The 23,685-nt window shown below is 33.8% G+C and overlaps 2 protein-coding genes and 1 long non-coding RNA gene across 8 annotated transcripts in view; 1 reads left to right on the top strand and 2 right to left on the bottom strand.

Annotated features, from left to right (window-relative positions):
* LOC130901990 (ethanolamine kinase 1) overlaps positions 1 to 10,607 on the bottom strand; it is a 37,453-nt gene extending 26,846 nt beyond the window's left edge. Inside the window, exon 1 of one of the 2 annotated variants that reach the window (XM_057813752.1) lies at positions 10,413 to 10,607. The gene's annotated coding sequence lies outside the window, so the exon portion shown is untranslated. The remainder of the gene's footprint in view (positions 1 to 10,412) is intronic. The other variant, XM_057813749.1, reaches the window with a different exon arrangement.
* A 4,861-nt stretch (positions 10,608 to 15,468) lies between these two features.
* Positions 15,469 to 18,304, bottom strand: LOC130901989 (uncharacterized). The gene is made up of 2 exons (XR_009060346.1): positions 18,088 to 18,304; positions 15,469 to 17,540 (listed from the first exon to the last, which is right to left on the bottom strand). It is a non-coding gene; the product is annotated as an uncharacterized LOC130901989 (long non-coding RNA).
* LOC130901987 (LIM and senescent cell antigen-like-containing domain protein 1) overlaps positions 18,294 to 23,685 on the top strand; it is a 30,796-nt gene continuing 25,404 nt past the window's right edge. Inside the window, exons 1-2 of one of the 5 annotated variants that reach the window (XM_057813742.1) lie at positions 18,294 to 18,451; positions 18,673 to 18,720. In XM_057813742.1, coding sequence (XP_057669725.1) covers positions 18,698 to 18,720 — 23 coding nt within the window. In that variant the 5' untranslated portion in view covers positions 18,294 to 18,451; positions 18,673 to 18,697. Of the gene's footprint in view, positions 18,452 to 18,481; positions 18,609 to 18,672; positions 18,721 to 20,370; positions 20,534 to 23,685 lie in introns of those variants that run through there. The other 4 variants (XM_057813741.1, XM_057813744.1, XM_057813746.1 and 1 more) reach the window with 4 other exon arrangements.

The following is a 23,685-nucleotide window of genomic DNA, read 5'->3' as shown; positions in this document are numbered from 1 at the left end:
TTTTTGCTTACACTAAAAAACTATTTATCCACAACTATTAATATTTGTATACTTTGTATATATTCCAGTATAATTGACCTCCTCCTCTATCTTATTCTTCCGATAAGTGGCAAGGCTTCAGCCTACCTGGCAAATGCAATGGTTTTTAATTTTATTTTTAATAAAAGTTGGGATTTGGAAGTATTCTAGTTTCAAATTTTGGTTTGAAGTACATTAAATTATTTATGCAAATATCTGCAATAAATTCTCCTGACAATGATTCAGACTCACGATTTTTTGTTCGGCATTATTACATCCGACAGTGAAAGTGAAAATTTTACTGGTAGTGGCGATCAAATTTTATTAGACCTTAGTAACACTTCATCTGTTGATGACGATCCACCTGCATGGAGTATGATAGGCGAACTTATTGAGGATACTCGATCTGGTAAAGTGCCAGAATTCCTTTGAATTGCAAGTCCAAATCCTGATGTGTTTCCTGATGAAGACGTATCTTTTACATAGTGTGTAGATGCCTTTTCATCAGATGAATTGCTTAATTTTATTGTGCAATGTACGAATACGAAAGCTCATTTATATTTTGCAAATCAACCTCATCTAGATTTAAAAATCCATGGTCTACAATGGCGCGAAATTAAAATATTCTTTGGATATCTACTAAATATGGGCCTCAATAAAAAACCACAAATTTTAATGTATTGGAGTACGCGCTACTCCATAGTTTCAGGAGAAAGGTCTGAGTCAAAACAGATTTTTATCAGTATCAAAATTCTTAAAATTTGCTAACCCAAATGCTCTACAAGCAAATAATAGATTATGCTGTATTAGATTAGAAGGCTTAGAGAGAATTTTCAACCAAATAAGAATGTTGTTGTTGATAAATCGTTGATGTTTTACAAAGGTCGCTTGCAATATAAAGTCAAACCGTTCCAGATTCGAAGTAAAAATTTTTAGTCTATGCAACTCTGATGGATATATGTACAGCTTTGAAATTTATACTGGACAAGTTCAGCAGCAGTTTCTTCTTCCTGACGAGGTTGATAATGCTAGATTATTGCTTTCAGAAAGAATAGTAGTTCATCTTTGTAGAAACTTACTGAACTTGGGTTATTCTATCTATACAAATAATTGGTACAGTAGCACTCGGCTTGCTGAATATTTATTACAAAGAGAAAAGCTACTTACTGGTACGATACGATCGGATAGAGGGGTTCCAAATGTATTAAAAACTTCTCCACTCAATAGACACCAGTCAGCATTTGCAAGAAAAAAGAATGTAATTATTTTAAAATATTTTGACAAAAGAGACATAACTTACTGAAGAAGAGAGATATGTCATCATAATCGAGAATTTTGATCAAAAATCGCAATAAAACAACAATACACTCAGCGAGGCGTCGAAAAATCGATCAATTATTGCAAGCCTATAATTGTTGCCGTAAATCATACACCTGATTCAAGAAATTAGGAATACATTTTGTTCCACGTGCAATATTGAATTCACATTATGTTTACAAAGAATTGAGCGACCAAAATATGGAAGGGCGTTCAGAAGAAATCGAAAAATTGGATGCAAATGAGGCACTTCCTAGACAACATCGAAGACAACAAATTGAAATTTGTTATGGACCTGTTGCTCATACTCTTTCAACATTTCCACCTACTCGTTTTCGTCAGCGTCCACAACGAAGAAGTGTTATGTGTTCGTCAAATAGTATCAGACGCGATACTAGATACTATTGTAATTTGTGCCCTACGAGACCTGCATTGAGTATGCCAAACTACTTCAACCATTATAATCATTTTGTTTAAATTTTATGTAAAATAAATTACGTATAATGAATTTTAATAAAATATCATTTTGGTTCGTAAAAGTTATTACAGCTTTCATTGTAGATTCATTATTATATAAGTATGAAAACGTACATCGTACGTCCCAGCCCTGCAGAGGTGCAATAATCCTATATCAGGGCCCATTCAAACAAACCACTTCCTTACAAAAATCCTCCTTTTCATACCAAACTTTGAACAACGAATCTCTCTCATCGTACTATCGAACTTAATCCGCTGCGATTATTTACTCTAAATGTTAGCTGGGGCAGAAACGGTTAATTATAAATTTGATTAGTGAGGCGAGATATGAAGTAAATTTCTAGCCTAGTCGGATAGAAAAGTACCTATTAATATATCTGTCGTTTTTGCGGCAAGCGGCTTATTCTTTATTATTACCTATTTATTACCTTTTTTACGCCGCTCGATTCGCCCAAACGCTCAATGCACTATTTTGGTATTGTTGTAAAAATAAGAAAACAATATTTCGAAGAAATGCCGCTATTAAAGGAAGACACTTTGCGCTTTGCGACTAAATATTTTTTGCATGATGAGGTTCTGTAAATTTTTATTGTAAACATTTTGCCTTTTGCCACCCCGTGTTAGTGACGCCTGGGTGCCATGCACCCCTTGCACCCCCGGCGCGACTCGGCCCTGATTACACACCATTAAATGTTGGAGAGTTGGTGATACCTAAATTAGAATCCTTATTGCAACTTGAACAATGTAAACTTGTCTATAAAATAATAAATAACCTGCAAAAATCAAATACAAACTTTAATTTAAATAATGAATTATACAGTTACAGTACAAGGACAAATACAGACTTATATCTATCGCAAAACAGAACTAACATAGGTTTAAATAATCCTGTTCAGCTCGCATCCAAAATCTAGTTTAAGTAATTAAATTAAATTTAGTAGTTCTTATCAAATCTTTATTATAAAATGTAAAAACTTCTTAAATATGTACTTAGTAGATGCTGTGAGAAAATAGAAATAAGTTATGTTATAAATAGAGGACCGAAAACCGGGATCCCGGGATTCCTAGCATATTTTAGTCCCGAAATTTTCGGGATTAAATTCAATGAATCCCGAATCCCGGAATTTTCGGGACTAATATATTTTTTATATAAGTCAATAAAAATGTGCGTGAAACGAAGCGCACTTACTTTCATTTGACGTTAAACGTTAAAATTTGCCGGCCATCTTGTTACACAACTGGTTGCGTTTGTTTCTGCTAACAACCGGTGTCGGATTAAGTATGTGTGTAAAATAGTGTAAAAATTACGCTTCAGATCGTGTAAGTATTGATATTTATATTGTTAATTGGTGACAAACAATTAATTTATTAAAAAAACAACAATGCATTAGTGTGTATGAGTAAATATAGATGAAAAACAGCGAATGTTTTTTCTGTTGATCTAAGAGGTTATGTTTATGTTGTACATAGATTCAAATGTTATTTTCTTTTTTATTTAGGTTTAAGAAGTAAACAATGTCACTCTGTCTTGTTTAGCTATTTTAAAACCTTAGGAGAATCAACCAAACGCCTACATCCTCATCTATTTTCAAAACATTCTGTTCTGCTAAGGTACCTTCCTCAACGAGCCAAAATAATGAAGGACCACCTTGGAAAAGAAAAATGGCGTCAGTCGCCGACTATTTTGTGAAATCTGATACTCTTGACGATGTTTTGGCCCGTATGACTGCGCTAGATGGTTTTCCTTTTAGCGTATTTGTGACATCAAACGATTTAAGATCGTTACTGTTAGCAAAAGGGTACTCAGACTTACATAAATCTGCTTCAAAAATCCACAACAGAGTACTGGACTATAGTGAAAAGATAAAAAAACAAGTAACACCTGAACTATCTACATTCAAAAAAGAAGGACAGTCTAAGTTTTGACGAATGGACTTCTACCTCTAATAAGAGATATATGAATTTAAATATTCATTCAGTAAACAAAAAATGGAATTTGGGACTTATTCTAATTGATAAATCGCTGACCGCCGAAACTTGTGTTCATACTTTAAAAAAGCAGCTTTTGGAGTTTCATATCTCATTAGATATTGTGGCAATAGTGACTGATAGTCCAAATGTAATGCTAAAGGTTGGAAAACTTGTTAATACAGAACACCAAATTTGTTTGGTATTCATTTAGCCGTTTGTTATTTATTGTTTAAAAAGACACCTGTAAATGAGACTACCAGTGATGATATTAATGACTCGGATGATGATATTGAAGGACTACACTCAGGATTAGTCATTGAAACTGGAAATGGTCGGGATTTGACTTATGATGATCGAAATATTAATGATTTAGTAAAGAAAGTTCGTAAAGTGGTTCTTATTTTCAAAAGAGCATCCTGGAAAAATGATACAAAACTCCAAAAATATGTTTAAAAAGAACATGGAAGAGAGCTTAATTTACTACTCGACTGTAAAACGCATTGGAACAATCTCTTTACAATACTGGAGCGATTTGAACTTTTAAAAACTAGTGTAAAAAAGGCACTTATTGATCTTCATAATCCTGTACCATTGTAAGAGTCAGATTTTCAACTCATTAGTGAGATAATCAAGGTATTGGCGCCAGTTAAATTATCCGTAGAAGCACTTTGTCGTTTTGATGTCAATTTGTGCACGGCGGATTCGACACTCAAGTTTCTTTTTCAAGAATTGCGTGACAATGACTCAATTTCGGCTTCTAAATTGAAGAAACATTTATTGAACCGTTTGAAAGATCGTTGAGGAAGCGAGTTAAGTGGAGTATCAAACTATCTACAAAATCTTCATACTGAGAAGACTGAGTTGGAGACTGACTGTGATGTAAAGGAGTTATTTTCATGTCCAAGCAAGATGACTATAAAAAACAGATTATTTTGTCAACTGGGAAAATTGAAAATAGTGGTAATGAAGAAAATGACATGAACATTGAACCCACGCAGACAACTAGTAAAACTGATTTAATATTAAACGAAAAGCTTCAGAACGAAATAGAAAACAGTATGAAAACTATAAATCCTGAAGCATATAAAGAAACTGATCTTTCTAAGATCATTAAGCAAGAAATGAATCTTTATGAGGCTAGATCCACACGAGGTTATAATTTGGAGAAGGCTTATAAAAATTTATTGAAGATTCCTCCAACTTCCATCGAGCCTGAACGCGCGTTTTCCGCTGCTTATTATTAATTATAATTTCTGATCTATTCGATTTAAAATATGAGTCCTATTAACATTGATCTCTTTTGACAAATTTTAAGAAGTTGATTTTTTAAGTTTATTGTAAAATAAAATAAACAAACTAAGCAATAATTTATTAAACTATTTTATAAGGGCCTAGTTTGTTAATTTTATTAGAAGAAATTATAATTTTGTTTTGTTTCCGAAGATTTAAGTAAAGATTTAGAATAAAAGGTTGATTTTGATATGTTTTACTTTCTTTTTGCTGCCACTTTCTATTACCAATACAATCCCGGGACTATCCCGGGACTAGAAAAATCAACCGGGATCGAATCCTCTAGTTATAAAGTGCAACAACTTAAGACTGTTTACTCTAAGTTATTTAAGTCTCGAAGCCAGAGCTTTAAAGCATTGATTTGAGATTCAAAAAATTTTTAATAATTTTGTAAAGTGTTTAATTAATAGATAAAGTTGTTGAAAAAAAATGCTTTACGTGTGGTGTTCATATGTACGAGCCGTTCGACACAGAGTCCTCACTACGTTGTACCAGAGCAGCGCCGCTACCCCGCCACCGCATCTCTAAATAAAGATTGGACATTAGGTTTGTACCAACCCATTACTAAACAGTCCATGGAACGATGACGATTCTGCGCAATAAATATTACTTGTTCCAGCTGGGCAGTTCTCCCAACATCAATTGCAGATTATAAAAAGCATTGCCGACAATTTTGTATTATCTACCATAGGCGTAGCTACTTCATTTTATAAATTTATTATTTTTATAAAAACTACTTTTAAAAATATGTATATCTTATGCGAGTAAGTATTCGTTAAAGGGCAATCGAATCATTATAAATTGGACAGCATTATACGCTGGTATTTAGACAGATGCACATACTTGTAGTCCTAATTTGAACTTGAAAATCATTATTATACCTCGTTAACTTGCTACAACTGAATATTAAAATATAAAACGGAAATAGACGAGTGAAATGTACCTGCCTGTAAGGGAGTTTGGTTTGAACAGGGTACCAGACGTGAACTGAGCACTTTTTGCAACCCATTCGTTTTTTTCTTTGCAAATAAAACAAAAAAAACATTTCAATTCCAAAATATCTATATAAAGAATAATGGTAGTCAGAATCGTCTGAACTAGAGTCATCATTTGATTGAATTATAAAGGGTTGTAAAGAGGGCGATACCACATACTCATCTTCTTCTTTGATAACATGTTTTTCCAAAGCTCTTGGCGATCTCCTGCTGGAACTTTCTTCACGAGTTCTATAACCTCTTTCCGTTTGCCCACAATAATTCTATAGGGTTAAATGTGCAATGGCAAAGAGGTAATCAGAGAAGGGTATGACCCTGTTCTTTGCACAGCTTATCAAAATAAAAATTGATAAAAGTTTTGTCGAATTGTCTACGGACGTAAAAAAAATTTTTTATGAAACTTGTGAGTAAAGTAACTTTTTTTAACTCGTAGGAATTGCTGTGCGGTTAAACCTTCCTACTTGTGAAAAAAGTATAACTTTACTCTCTTGTTGCATAAATAACTATTTTCATATCAAAACTTATTGAGGAACTGGATAATGAAGATATAAAATATTGAGGTTAAATGAATAAATACCTTTACAATAAGCAGATGATATAAAACAGACCAACGAATTACCACAATAATATTAAACGAACGAAGTAAGACTGACTGGTGGGCCTAAGACACTTCTTGTATAATTACAAAATCTATTTAGGGTTACCTACCTGTCCTTAACTACCTTTTCTGTCTTTCGGAGAATTCATTACCTATGTACCTGACAACAAGAATATTTTAATTTTACGTGAATTTAAATTTTAGTATTTTTATCAACTATAGTCCATTCGTTTGATAGATCAAGCAAATTGCAATAAAACGCTACAAGGTATCTCTTATTAGAGTAAGCTCGCCTTCATATAGTTTTATTATATTTCAGCTTGACATTCCTGTATCTTTCACAAATAGCTCTTTAAGTATATTAAAAATACATTAATAAAAAAATAATTCTCATTTCCAATATATATTCAGGGACACAGGACTACAAAAATTTTTGTATGGTGCAGCTCTTTTTGTAATGTACAATATATTGAAATACTTATCAGCTCCATATTATCTACTCACCTCACCACATAACATCGATAAAGTATTGAAATTCGACACCAAGATAAAGTGTGTGTATCTAATAGTATATTAGTCCCAGAGCTGGCTACATAAACCAGCATCGATAAGGTACACGACGTTTGGAAACGGGGGGCCCGCAATTAGTACATCACCAAACGGTATTTCTGGCACTTTGTACAGGTCGGATATGGAAATGCCATCCGGTTTTCCCGGGCGAAAAAATGGGCTGGAACCTCATATGATACACGAGTGAAAACCCTTGGATCGTGGGGTCCGAACCTCAAATAAGAACGCTGAAATAACTCCAGAAGTTTTGAAGGTCAGAAAAGCCTCGCTAAAAGTGACCGAAAGTGCCGGAAAATTCGTCCGAAAAACCCGATATGGTACACAAGTGAAACCTTGTTGAACGTGAAGTCGGAATCTCAACTAGTAGCAGTGTAATAGTGCCAGAAGTTTTGCAGGTTGGGAAACCCTCGCCAGAAGCGACCAAAAGTGCCGGAGAATTTATCCTCACGTGGTACACGCATCAAACTGACTGGCAGCGGCGGAGTGGTACACCATCTGCGCTCTCTCTCTCTCTCTCTCTCTCTCTCTCTCTCTCTCTCTCTCTCTTCGAGGTCCGATGGTAAGGCCTATGTCAAAAATTTTGACCTGCTCGGGTAAAAATTTTTAGGGTGGATCGTACAGCGAGAGTCATTCTCTATTTGTGAAAGGCTACGGCAATTAAAAGTTTTCGCTTATAGCCTTAGTTTCTTCGCGAATCAATAATGGATTTTTTGTTTTAATCACAACATTTTGAATTTGCTATATAGGACATTTAATTTAATTATATATTGTTTATACAGCTCAAATCGAATCCTTTTATTATTATATTGCGTACAAAAAATGTCGTAAATAATTAAAAATGGAATGAAATCTTTTCGCAAAGATACAACTGTTCCCGGACATTTTAAAAAAAGTTCATGAAAATCGGTTTATAATTAGCGCTGTTACTGAATTTACAAAAAAAAAAGTTAGAAGCCTATTTTCGCGGCGTCGAAGCTGGCGGTGGCGGCGCGAAACGGCCGAAAATTAGTAGGAGGCATGAAATCACGCGCGCGGAAAAAAATATTGTATTTCAGCGAGTTTTTATCGTTTCCTAACGTGTTTTTTAATTTTGGGTAGCGCAAACAAATAGTTTCAATGAAGCCAACAAAAATAATTTTCATTTGAGCCGGAAGCAAAAAGTTTTTATTTTCACAAGAACGTCAATTTTCCATTTTTTCGGAGGTTTTCGGACCTGTAAAACTTCTGTCGCTATTACACTGCTACTAGTTGTGAGTCCGGCCTCACGTTCTACAAGGTTTCACTTGTGTACCATATCGGGTTTTTCGGACGAATTTTCCGACACTTTCGGTCACTTCTGGTGAGGCTTTTCTGACCTCCAAAACTTCTGGCGTTGTTACAGCGTTCTTATTTGAGGTTCGGACCCCATGATCCAAGAGTTTTTTATTCTTGTACCATATGAGGTTTTCCAGTCCAATTTTTCGCCAGGGAAAGCCGACGAGTATTTTCATATCCGACCTGTATAGAGTGCCAGAAATGTCGTTTGGTGTTGTACTAATTACGGGACCCCCGGTTCCAAGCTCAAACGTCGTGTACCTTATCGATGCTGTTTTATGTAATCAGCTCCCCGATTATATGGGGCGTTTTACTTTTCTACCTACAATCTAAGTGATAAATTTTTTGATTTAAAAAAAAATAAAAGTTTATTTCTTTTCTAAAATGTATTTTTAAATCATTGTCCAGTTATCGAAGATTTCAGAAACGTGCCTACTATAGAACCAAACAAAATTTCAGTATCAAAACATTTTATTACTCAACATATTCTCCTCTTAATTGGATACACTTATTACAGCGAACCTGCAACGTCTCTAGACCTTTCAAACAAAATGTTTCTTCTTGCTCTGCAGACCAGACCTCTGCAGCTTTATTACCTCCTCGTTGGAAGAAAATTCACGACCTTTTAAACTTTTTTTCAGTTAAGGAAAGAGATGATAGTCATACGGAGCCAAATCTGGTGAATAAGGAGAATGTTCTAGTAATTCAAACCCTAAATCACAAATTTTTTGCATGGCAACATGAGATTTGTGTGTAGGGGCGTTGTTCTGCAAAAACAAAACACCTTTGGATAGCTTTCCACGTCTTTTCTCTTTATTTTTTTCCCGTAGCGTGGTCAGTAACGTCGAATAGTAATCTCCAGTTATTGTTCTACCCTTATCCAAAAAATCAATCATGATTACTCCATGACACGAAACTTCTTAGGTCTTGGAGAAGTGTCGCCATTCCATCGATTGTTGCTTTGTTTCTGGATCATAGAAATGTACCCAAGTCTCATCAATAGTAACAATTCGGTTTAAGAAGTCTACATAGTTGTCAAATCGAGCACAGATCGAACGCGATGCTTCCACCCTTGCACGGTTTTGGTCAACATTCAAACATTTGCGGATACATTTTGCAGCAATTTTTCTCATGTCCAAATTGACGTGAACTATATGATGAACGCGTTCGTATGAAATATTCAGTGCTTCAGATATCCGTTTTATCGATATTTTCGGAGACTGACACAGAAACTGGCCTTCCCGCCCGGTCATCGTCTTCAATGGAAAATTTATCTCTTTTGAAGCTTGAAGTCCAATTTTTTACGGTCGCATACCAAAGACATTGATCACCAAGGATATTAAGCATATCTTCGTAAATCTGCTTACCTCTTAACCCTTTTAAATACAGGTACTTGATGATGGCTCGATACTCAAATTTTTGAGTATTTGAGAAATGAATTTATAATCACATTTAAAGTTTTAAAACTATTTGAACTTTCTAGGTGAGAAATTTTCCATATTTTTTTCCATAAATTCACCGTAAGATTTGAAAAAAATTCATCGAAATCGGATTATTTTTTGATTTTCTGGAGCTAAAAACGAGGTGACCCCGAAAGTATAAAATTACCTTATTGACAAGAGTTTTCACAAATCTGCGCTCACGTTTAGAGAAGTGCCTATACTTAATAAATGCACGTTCTATTGCGCCACCCTGTATAACTTTCTTAAGTTAAGCTAATTATAAGTATTAAGTTAATTATTATTACCATCTATTATTATATTACAACATATTTTTTATAATTTTTTTGTAACGTTCCATCAAAACAAATCAATTATACACATTCTACGAACAATGTAATAATAATTCAAATAAGTACATACTTGTTTTCCCTTCACGACTAATGGCAATTTGTCGTGCCGCATTGTAAACAACTTACAACATAATAGTGAAGTTTATTGAATTAAATATGAGTGAATATATTTAACGAGATAAATGTAATGATCCGAATATAAAAATACCCGCTGCAATTTTCCACCGTTAATAGCTGTATACATGGACGAAAACTGTCGGTGAATATCGACTCCAGCATGAAAGGGAACCTCAGTGCGCATGCATTCCAGTCGATTATGTACACAGGAAAATTGATCAATATGCTGAGAAAAACATTGGATAAATGAGTTTCGAAAGCGTGAATCATTTGACGTAAAGTACAATCGGATACACTGAAAGAACAAGCTCAAATTACTACACTAAACAAAATAAATATGGTTTAGAATACATTATTAAATGCAATAGACTGTATGATTTTCCTTTATTATTTTGTTGTAGTAGAAAACTTTTATCAGTAGATTAGAGGGACTCCCTAGCGACGTGGATTCCTTGCGAGAGTTATATTATCGCTTCCACAACGCGTATGGTATTGGTTGAAGCAGGTCTTTTCGCCTTCAGGTCTCTCTTTTCAACGGAGGAACTTCTACAGCTAAAAAAATTAGGAGAAGCAATAGCAAATATTATTCCAGTAGCTCTCCAGGTAAAAGTTGAAATTTTGAGTTAAAAAGGACGCGATGAGAACCAAGCACCCTTTGAAAGACTGAACGATAGCATGCTCGGCCTGTTTCTTATTAATATTCACTCCATAAGACCCAAAACAGATGAAATGAATCTTTTACTAGAGGAGCTTAATTTTCCAGAAATTTTTGCCTTCGCTGAACATTGGTTAAATAATAATGAGCCTGTTCTTGTCAAAAACTATACCACAGTAGCAAGATTCAATAGAACTAATTTATCTCATGGAGGTACTATGATCATGTCCTCAAACAACTACTTTTCCGAAATAACACAGTCCTTACGTTTAAAAAGCAAACTAATTCAATGTGGCGATGTCAATATTGATTATTCCAGTGTGTGTATTGGTCAAGAATGTCTTCAGTCAATTTTTGATTCTTCTGGTATGGTCATAGTACTATAAACTATGTCGTGTCATCATATGTTCCAGAATCAACCGACTGTACTATCTTTAATTCAGGTCTCTCCGATTATGAAGAAGTGTTTTTGGTAAAATCCAATACTAACAGTACTTCTTGTCAATTATGCCGTATCTTTTCGGAAAAAAGTTTTCAAAACTTCAAGCACCGTTGTCAAACAACCGACTGGAACATGCTCTTTTGTGATTTGGACTTGGAATTTTCTAGATTCACAAAAACACTAACTAGGCTGACATCCAATTCTTCTCCCGTCAGGCGTATTAAAAATAAACAAAATAAACACTGATCCACTAAAGGTTTATGTATATCTGTGAAGAAAATGCGATATTTATCTCACCTAAGGAAATTCTCGATAGTGTCTGTCTTCTTCAAAAATTACGAGAAGCTTTAGAGATATTTATTATAATAGAAGACTGCTATTACACCGCTCTTATTTGAGGTTTAAACCCCACGTTACAAAAGGTTTCACGCGCGCCCGTTATGAGGTTTTTCAGTCAATTTTTTCGTTCGGGAAAACCGGCTGGCATTTCCATATCCGACCTTAAGAAGTGGCGTTTGGTGATGTACTAAATTGAGCCAACCAGTTTACAAGCTGAAGTGGCGCGCACCATTTCAACCCTGTTTTTTGTAGCCAGCTCTTGGACTTTAAAAACTGATATGGCTTTCGATCGCCAACTTCCAAAAGTTGTAGTATTGTTTCTTCCTGCGATGGGCCTCCGCAACGGATTAATTCCTCCTTAAGCTTTTTATACGAATTGACGATCGGCGGTTTTAAAATGAAATCGTGCATTTTGGCACTGTACATCCGGTACCGTCTTTGCCAACGATACTGCGATATGATTCGACAACGTAGAAGACCTACAAGAGCTAGTCAATTCTATCAACGAAATTGGAACCAAATACGGACTCACAATAAACGCGCATAAAACCAAACTAATTAAACTCAATTACTTGTCAATGGAAATAACATAGAGAAAGTAAATAAATTCAAATACGTTGGATGTATGTTAAATGAAAAATGAGTTCACGACTAGGAAGCTAAAACTCGGATAGCAATTGCAAAAACAGCTTTTACAAAGTTTAATAAGTTCCTAATCCGCCGAAAAGTCCCCCTAAGCCTTAGATTGAGGGTGATAAAATGTTATATTTGGCAAATCCTTTTGTGAAGTGTGGAGACGTGGTCCTTGAAAGTGAGATCCTTAAACAGCATAGAAGCAATGGAAATGTGGCTGTTGCGCAAACTTGTGCGGATCCCATGGACCGAGTACATGACGAATGAAGAAGTACTGTAATTAAACAACGAAAAGTATCTTATTTGGGACACATTCTGCGAGGACCAAGGTATTCAGCTCTCAAGCTCATACTGACGGAAAAGATCGACAAAAGGAGAGAAACAACATTCCTGGCTACGGAATATAAGAGACTGATGTGGCATTGAGGGTGCGGCAACAATTTTTAGTCGAAGGGTGCCTTCAGATAATAGATCAGAAGTTTTGGACAAGAGAACACCTACACGATGCAAAATGTATGGTACTTGAAGAGGAAGTATAGCCGGTCTAGTGCAATGATCGTATGAGTGAATTTTTCTTCTTCCTCTATTATATTGTAAGCAACAAAATTTCGTTCGTTGATCACGGAACCAGAGTACCGGTTTTGTAGGTAAGAATGCCGGTAGACGTAAAGAAACGAGGCTATTTGCTGATTGTGGGGCTACCGCAAGATGAACCACATGGCTACCGCAACCGCACAATTTACACCGTCAGTCATACTGGAACTATTACTGCACTTCACTTAAACCCTTCGCGGTACACTGTGTATACACCTTTACGCCCACAAAAAAATATTCACTGTTCTTATATCTATTGCTTATCACATCGGGGTCGCCAGTTATGGGCGCTAGTTTTGGGGTCAAGAATTGCTAAGAGGTAGCACAATTAACAAAGTTCGATAACTACTTGAACTTACTATATACGGGGTCCTTCACAACGTGCTGAATCGATATGCATATGGGACAGTACGTTTCAGCTAAAATAATTTCAGTTTTCTGAAACTTCCACTTCTGAAAGTGGACCCAAACTTCGTTAATTTGAACGGAATGCTATGGTTTTTATTAACTTTTTGGAATCTACGTGAAATTTAAATATAACTTTATATGAGGCATAGTATGCCTAAAGTCCACCATTTTTCAATTATTTCACATTTTCGAAATTTTTGGACAGATGCAGCCCTCCACTAAATAAATTATATTTCCAAATTTGAGTGAGTCAGGTCTAATATTTTTAGGATTTGGACAAATAACATTTACAGCTTTCAATCTGTCAAACCTTGACAAAAAGTTCAACTTCCGGTATTAGCAGAAGTTTCAGAAATTTGAATTTAAAAGCTGAAATTAGCATTTCGGAAAATCCATGCAAGTAAATTTTCAGAACACTAGTCGCAGTACTTTCTCATATACATATCGACTCGTTGTGAAGGACCCTGTACATATAATCAGTGGCAGTACCATGTAATGAGGGGGGAACTTGTTAGTAGGCGGGAAATAGGCGGAGGAGAGGTGCGATGGTTTCAAGGATGGCAAAGTTGGAAGCTAGTATAATTTCTTGCATGATCAAGAAACTAAATCTCAATAAAATTATCTAAATATGACGATAGAGATTAATGGGACTCTCTCTCTATCAGAATATTATAAACATTGTACGGGGGAATGGAAATAAAATCGCAACATTAGTTTAGTATTGTACAATTTGTAACTTGACAGCGCGCGGCGTGGGAATAACTCAAAGCAACAGCACATTCTTGATTGACTGAACAGTCCTCTACATCGTGGGGTTTTGTTTTAATTAGACAATTTAAAACGGAAACGGTAAAACGAAAGGCGTTGACTTTGTCAAAATCATTTTATCATTTTTCAATTGTTTACTTCAAAGTAAAAATCTTTTTCCTCATTTTTCAATTTTGCCGACCACAAAATTTGCCCCTCCGGCCCTCCTGTAAATATGGCACCGCATATAATTAATTCCAATACTCTACGCAATAATAATCATTTTGTATCAAACTTTATTTAGTGTTGCCTAGTAGAAAGTATCTAACTATTAATGTGAGTATGGTTGTCTATTGTTAGTACACTTCTGTTCATTGAAATAGCATACAAACCTTAAGACATATTTTTGCAATTTTTAGCTGTGTACATTTACTTGACATTCGGTGCCATGTTCACCAATAATAAGTTATCAGTATTTACAAAAAAATTTTCATTATACCATAATTATTAACCCTTTCAGTCCAGCCGACTCGGGTAAATCCTCACCAATCAAACCCATTTGTCCATTACAAGATATGTTTGAGAATTACAGCGGAGTATCTTTTTTCTTCTGAAGACTACTGAAGCGCAATAAGTCCATCAATCACTAATAGTAACAAATCTCTTTGTGCCGTTGTATCTATAACAACACTCTTTTCATCATCTTTCTGAATCTACCTAGAAGAACTTGAGTTGATATGGACACCTGGTTCAAAACTGTCTTCCTTGGGCATTGTGCATTTACGTTTAACGCCAAAAATCGACGTAAACAGCCAGAATTTCTACTGGTAACTTAAGTTAACGCCATAACTACCCCACTGGTAATTTCCCTGAGGGTACTGCCAATTTTGGTATTGATATTGATCACCTTGTCCTATTGGAAAAAATAATTTCTAGACTTAAGAGGAGATAGAGAAAAATATATCGCTGAATCAAAGAAGTTAAAATGATGAGGTCCTCCGTTGTCATTACCAAACAGGGCTACAGAATGAAAATATTGAAATAAATCGTATTGGTTCATACTAGAACTGCTAATTTGGTTGATTTCCGGTTTGTTTTCAGTAAAGTCAATGATTTGGCGGATAGATCTGTCTCCTGTACTGGAAGGATAGTTTCCCTTTTAAATAAGTACATAATAAAAATAATATAGAATAGACATAATACTTTTAATGATGATAAAACACAATAAATAATTGAATAGAAGAACAAATTTGTTAGTAATTAATGGTGGCTCCATTTTTTTTCAATCAATTTTTTTAATCTTCTTAGCATGGAGTGAATTAAATTCCGACAAATATTTCCATTTAATTTAAGGTCTTCTTAAGCTGTTTCAATGGCTTCCCTTAACTCTTCATGATTTCTGGGACGAAAATTCCTTCTGTTATTTGTTTTTTACAATGCACCCCCATAATTTTTTGGTGGAATTCCTATCAGGATTATTTGCCGGCCACGGTGTAGTCAAAGTGTCAATATTGTTTAGTCAAAACCATTTTTGAATTATGCGGGTGGTGTGGACAGGACAATTATCATGTCTGTAATTGAAATCGCTTTCATCATAAGTTTGATTTTATCAATAGCAATATAATTTTCTCTAGAATAATGAGGTAAACTTCAGAACTGAACCTTGCACCAATTCTCCAGCATACTCCAGCCCATTGATACTCATTCAAGTACAAATATTTACTGAAAATATGGCTCATTACTTCACTCAGCATATTGTGTTTTAAATCTTCAATTTGATGGTCTATGAATGCGAATACGTCCGTCGTATTGCATTGCACGATTTGAATGTTTTTTTCATTTGTGACGACAATTCTTTCCCAAAAATCCAGATCACTATACACATAACTATGTGCAAATACAACTTGACTTGCACTCATTTGAAAGCGATGCTTTCTCTTAGCACTTGCACAGTTTTTCAAATCCGACGCTCACATGCCGTAGAACAGGATCCTAGAAAGTTTGTTGCATTTTCAGTACTAGCAGCCGATTTAAAGAGATGTTCTCTTAAAAAAATTAATCAATGCAACATCTTGTGTGCCATTTGAAATTTTACTTCTACCAGACCCAGCCTTTGGGCGCAAAGTCCCGTCTTGTTCCCATCGCTTTTTCAGTCCGGCTACGGTAGTAGTATAAAGACCTAGCTGAGTTGACAGTTTTTGATAGACCAGCTATTAAAGTGTAGACGAACACAATAGTGAAATTGGATGAACACTGATTTTATTGACAGTAGTTTCCTTATATCTGACAGAAGTTAGATAACTTGAAAAAAAGGGAAGTATTAAAAAAGTCACTGCAAACTACGCAGGCGCGGTATCATCTTATTACTGTTCTAATTTCACGATGACACTGCTTTCACCATGACAGTCACAACACCAGCCATCTTTGAATTTGGCAATAATGGCAGCTTTCTGAATTTTAGTTAACTAAGAAGGCATTAACTACACTTTTACTTCAAATTATTTTAGATGTGATTTAAAGTGATTCCCTTCCACCATTTCCTTTTTTTTTTCTTTTTCCAGTCCCAAATTCCTCTCTCTCTCTCTTAGGTCTTCCATCACCTCTGCGTACCATCTTTTCCATGGTCTTCCTTTTTTTGTTGTTCCTCCTTGTTTCATATCCATAATTTTTTTGTTAGTCTAAAATCTGGCATTCTTTGTATGTGACCCAGCCACTCTATTTTTTTGGATCTTATTATTTTGCTTAGTTCTGCTCCTCCAAATAGATTCCTCATTTCATTATTTTTCTTTCCCATATATCTAACTTCTCTTCCTCTACTTTGTTAAGATCTTATTATCGCGTTCAACGCTCCCACTTGTTTACTCGTCATCCTCGCTTCCAGATTTTCTTACTAGTCACCGTCATCTTTGACAACCACCCTAAGATATACAAAACTTTGAACTTGTTCTAGCTCATTGCCTTTTCTTCATTCAGTTGTATTGAAAAACTTCTCATTGATCTTTTTTTTTTGTGCCTCTGCCTTTTCTATGAAGGCTTTGCGGGTTTCCTTAAGCTCGTTTTTCCTCGTTCTTAATTTAAATAAAAAACAGTGGATGGAAATTAGGAAATTCATATGCAAGTTTATGAATTATCAGTATGTATACATCTGCTCATTATTTGATAGTAGTGTCATTGAAATGGTACCATTAAAAATCCCTTGCGAAATAAATTATACGGTAAAATTCTTTTTCTTCTTGACCTTGACAAATTATTTTCACAGTAACCTAAAACAATTAAAAATAGAGCAGAAATTAATGGAAAAAATTTAGATCAGGACTATACAATTTCTTTTACTCTACAGTCTTTCTTATTTCCAACTTATTACAATCTTACAATCACCAAGAGAAAGAAAGTTCTGATCGCAGTTTTACTTTTTCTTTCTTACTAGTTTTATTTTAATTTATGACTAACCTCCCAAATTCAAAAGCTAAAACCACGACGGTATAAATCTAACGGTAAATTGTATGAATTGTATTATTGCATTGAAATATTTGTGAAATTAGTAATAAAATCTAAATATTTTCCGGTCATATTTTTGAGTTGGGTAGGTGTTTCATCTTGAATAATAAGTTTATAAATAAGATTTGTTACTAGTATACATTGAAATTGTATTTCAATTGAAACTTCCGATGTTTAAATTATTTGTTTATCGAAATATTTCATACTTAAAACAAATAATTAAAAACTTATAAATATATAGATAAGTTATAAATATTTCAAGCAATTACAATAATTTCACAATCAATTTATTTGTAATATCCATGGAAGTACCTTTTCTATTTTCATGGTAATTTCCGATAAACATCTGTAACATTTTTGAGCTGAGCATTGTATATTATATATATGATATAAAAAACGGCCCACGATTGGGCTCTTCTCAAAAAGGACATGTTCAACGTGATTGGTTGAAATTACATAATTAGTACGCTCACTTATACTGATCAGTTGTAGTACACATCTTTCTTCATATTGCAGACGATAGTAAAGGAGCAACTATCAATAGTGTTGGAATAGAAATGCGAAAAGAATGTGAAACTATCATAACAAGGCTAAACTGACATTGACAGCTGGTTCTGACCACAATAATTGGGTGTGTGATATTTCGCAATTTTATTTCTGTTTAATTTTATTATTGGTGAGTGAAAAGGCATGTATTTTTTAAACTCAATTCTTAGCTTGTTATTTGTTTTATTTTATAACCAATTTTTGCAATTAATACATATAATGTCAAGTATATGGATGTGCTTTTTGTGAAGTACCTAATCTATTTATGTATGTTTTAATCGAATATGGTAAATTTAGTTGTAATTATTTGCATAGAGATAAGAGGTAATTTTGTATTGCTTTCATTTTCAGTTTATTTGGTTTGGAGATTATTAAAATGTCGCCGACCCCTATGCCTGGGTAAGCTTGAAAATAGCTTTGATTTAAACTGTTTTAAAGAAATTAACTATATGGTGTTGTGGGGCACAGTAGTTGAAATTTAACAATTCTAAACCAAGAAAGTAGTTGAAATTTTTATTTTGCTTATTTAGACTTTTGTGGTGTATGTATAATATTATATATAATATTATATAGCACTGTGAAACTTGTCTATTTAAATCTCGTCTCTACTAGTTTGAGTATCAATTTATATGTTTTTTTGTACATTTCAATACTTTCTTTTGTTACACACATACTTATTCTATGTAGCCATAAAGGATTAACACTTTTTCATTATACAAGAATATAATATAATATTGTGTTAATTGAATATAATGGTCTACAGATCAATACTAAACTTTCATACTATCTAAATAACAGTTTTGAGTATACATTCTAACTTCTCACAAGAAGTAGGAATAGAAGGTTTGTGACAAACTGGGGATTCATTAGTTATACAATACATAATTGAATGTGGCTAACCCCCATAAAAATCATAAATACTTAATCATAAGTCATTTCATCAATTAGATACTAATTATTGTTCTTATAAAAATAGTTATTTATGTATCAAGGCACTAAAGTCATACTTGTGTCACGAGGCAGGAGTTTAGTTGCTGAAGGCAAATAACTAAACGAGCATTAAAGGGAGATTTTAGTGCTGATTTACATATTATATTTTTTTCAAAATCGCCCAGAATCAAAAATATTTATAATTGAGGCGAGCAGAATAGTTTATGAGTGCTGTGTTTAGTTACACAGCTGATATGATTATTTTTCAAAAATCGGCATGCAAATATTATTCCTCTTCATTTATTTATATCAGTGAAAATAGAGCATTTGAATTATTCGTAATGCTGGAAGGTTGTAAACTGATTGACGTGTAATTGAGTGCTGTCGAACATGAAGCAGATGACAGCTTAGTTACTTCAGTTCCTAGACACTTAAAAGCTATTCCAGTGCCAATTTCTATCGACCAATAGTCATTAATGTTTCACAATACTGCTGTTTTCGAAAAAAAAATATTTTACATTACATTGAAAAGATCAAAATAGCATAATTTCAATTTGAGTAAATCAATATCCCACCTATAGAGCTTCTCTAGTTTATTTAAATAGCATAAGGAATGAATTGGCATTTTTTAAATACACTTTCAAATTCCTATTCAACTCAATATATCTTAATAGTAGAGGATACCGTGAGAGATCGACCTTCACCGATCTGATTTTTAATCAAATATGACTTATAAACAAATATGCCTATGATAACTTTCCTATCAAAAAGTGCTCATAGTTATTTTTAATATAATTAATATTAATCAATTTTTTTTCATCACCTTCATTCTTTTGATAACTGAATGAATTTTATCCCAACTAATAGTTTTTAACACAAAGAATATGCCTAGGTAGGCTCATCTACTCATTTTTTTGTATGGCTACCTGGCAAGCATATGTGAACAGGTAAGTCAATATAGGTAACTACACCGATCTGCTAACCAATCGAAATTGATATCAAAGGTTAGTTAGTTAGTTAGTTAATGTTAGTTAGTTATGTTAATTACAACACCAATTATATAGACTTGCCTGCAAAAAATCGCACATAAAATATTATTGCCAAGCTAAAAACTTTCAGGTATTTGATAGGTGTGAAAGAGGAAGTAGAGGGTCCAAGGTCTGTGTAAAACAGGACACAACATAGCAGCTGCGTTAAAAGTATTCAAGTGCACATGTTCGTGTACATGTGAGCGATAGAGGCAGCATTTATTTACACTTGATGGAGTGACTAATTCATATATGTAAGTAATATTCCTATATGGTCAGTTGTTATGCGAAAAAACGTCTCTATGATACAATGCCGACAAAATTCATTTTCTCTTTCCCTCGAGTCACTTAATCTATACTGCTCATGCTTGAGAATGCGCAAAAACGAGCTGGAACCTCGGAGAATAGAAAAATCGTTGTCATTCTGTCTTCCTTAGTCGGAACAGCATCAACTTATAGAAACTGTCCATATAGAAGTATCAAATATATGGATTAATTTCGATCACATCTTATATACTTACAACTATGCAATAATCAAAAATAAATAAATATATTAATAAATAAAAAAAATTATTTTCAACAATTTTTTTCACTTTAAAGCTAAATTAAAAATTAAATAAAGAATAATTTATTTATTATTTAAAATTAAATAAATGCTGTAAAGTGGAAAAGAATGAGTGTTACTTATAAATATTAGTATAATAAAAAATTAATACATTTATATTTTTAAAAGTGTTAATTACAAAGCATAAAAAAATACATAAGAAAATTAAATTCAAATATTTATTATTTTTTTTATTGTTCACTATCAGAAACATTAGAAGCTAAATACTGATCATCAGATTCTAATAATTCTCCACTTTCTTTCTTGCACATATCAAATAGCTAAAACTTTGATAGTTTTTAGCTTGGAAATAATATTTGTGCGTTTTTTTGTTATATAATTGATTTTGTAATTAACATATCTAACCTTTGATATCAATTTCGATTGGTTAGCAGATCAGTGTAGTTACCTATATTGACTTACCTGTTCACATATGCTTGCCAGGTATAGTAGCTGAGCCTACCTAGGCATATTCTTTGTGTTAAAAACTATTAGTTGAAATAAAATTCATTCAGTTATCAAAAGAATGAAGATGATGAAAAAAATTGATTAGAATTAATGAAATTAAAATATTTGATAAAAAATCGTCTCATCTGGTTATCAGATCGGTAAAGGTGGATATTAATTTGTGGGTTTGGGGGTATTCTAATAAAAACTAGAACCAGAAACTATAAATTACTCCTAATATAAACTATGATTTACATATTTATATTTACATTATATATGCATAGGTGTATATTTGGGAAATTAATGATTATAAAAAACAATATGTTTGTCCCAGCAGACTGTCTGTAACTACTTGATCATGCTCGATATGAAAATAACTTTCCAACAGCAATGAATTAAATTTGTTCAGTATTAATACGAGTCGAGCAAAAATGTTTTGAATAAAATGAATTGTCTAGGTAACCTTATATCATTTATTGTGTTTTAGTGGAGATAAAAGTGAATGGTCCAGTAAAACTATATAAAAACATAAATGATGAACACAATTATGGAAAAGAAACCCTTCCTGGGTTAAATGTGGTGTTCCAACAACAATTTTTGAATACATGTTGCTAATAGATTATAGTCAAGTTATGCGTAGTGCATCACAACTCAAAATATGATTAGAGCATACTACTGGAACAAATCTAATATTTTATTTTTTATTGTTATGTCAATTGAATCAGATATGTAAAAGAATATAGACTAAATATAAAAAACCATGAATGATGAAAGTAACAAGACATAAAGATGCAGTAAACAAACGAGTAGACATGTGCCCCGATAACAAGTGTATCGAAGTTAAGAATAAACACATTATAAATGCCTGGTATGACTGAACAACAAACTTAAGCCGCGTCCCCACTGGACAAACATTTGTCGAAAATTTCGACAAACTTTTTGGTTTGACAAACAATGTTTGCCGGTGTTTTTGGTGTGGACGCTATCCCAACAAACATTTCATGTGTGGAAGGAAAAGGGGCCGCCATTTTTGTTTGTCTAGAATGTTCCCGTCCTAGATCGAACATTGTTTGACAGTGACTTCCCCTACCACCTGTTTGGCTTGTTTTAGTGTATTTTGAAGTGGTTTTCCGGCGTAATTTTTGAATATACACATTATTATTTGTATTTTTTCATTGAAAATATTCAGTGAAAAAGTGTTTGTGTGTGTGTGTTTTGGAGCCAGGAGAATGTGATAAGGTTAATTAACGTTTACGAAGGTAAACCTTTATTGTGGGACCCTAATAATGATGATTATAAAAACAAAATCAAAAGAAGAGATGCATTAGATGACATTGCAAAATATTTAGGTGTAAATAATGTCGCCGAGATTAAAAGAAAGATTGAAACTCTTCTAGTGCAATATAGACGAGAGAAAAAGTTACTAGCAACAGATTGTAAATCCGGGATGGGGGCCACAGAAAAAAAGAAGCCTTAGTGGGGATTAACTTATTTTAATTTTTTGGTTGACAAATCAACAGCCTGGGAAACGTTTTCCAGCGTTATATCAGTCCAATTGTATCGCCAGTCAAGTGGTATCGCCATCCATTAACAGCGGTGTGGGATCGTCAGAAAAAAGCTCCATGAGTAGCATGCCGTCGACGTATTCTAATAAAAAGCCTAGCAAGAGGCAAACTTCAGAAGAATCTTATATCATAATGAAAGAGTGCTATGAGGGAATGAATAAAGAGAGAGATGAACAATCTTTTTATGGCGAAAACGTAGAAAATTAATATTTTGTTTACTTATCACTGGTCCTATCATCGATATTAACAATTCGAAATCCCCATTTGACATTCTCGTAAAATTTGTAAACAAACACCCAGCTGTCAAATCATTTCGGAAATCATCACCACTATATTCATAACGCCGTAAAAACAATTGTCTCTGTCACCATCGACGAGAACGAGGTTCTTCCATTAAAATATAAGCTGCTGCAATGCAGGCCAGATGACGGCGGCGGTTCAAATCACCGACAAAACCTAACTGACTAATGTTTCATGTCGAATTGCATTTGTTTGCTGAAAATGTTTGTCAAACAATTGTTTGTTGAAATAAGAAATGTTCTTTAAAACTGCACTTAATCAACGTGTTCGACAAACTAGTTTCCCCATTGTTTGTTCAATGGAGACGCACCTTAATAGAGACAAGTGCACTGCTACACAGTTTCAGTAAAATAAAAGGAAAATGAGGAAGAAAAATATACAGTATTATTAGAGGTAATTGAAGAGAATCATATGGGAAGCAAGATTAATAGAAAAGAAAACAGAAGTGAATGATAATAAAAACACTGCAAAAATAAGGAGAAACGGGATA

The sequence above is a fragment of the Diorhabda carinulata genome, chromosome X (assembly GCF_026250575.1).
Source record: "Diorhabda carinulata isolate Delta chromosome X, icDioCari1.1, whole genome shotgun sequence".
In the NCBI taxonomy this organism is placed as follows: Eukaryota; Metazoa; Arthropoda; class Insecta; order Coleoptera; family Chrysomelidae; genus Diorhabda; species Diorhabda carinulata.
The sequence above is the reverse complement of the archived record's forward strand: the minus strand, read 5'-3'. Positions and strand labels throughout refer to the sequence as shown.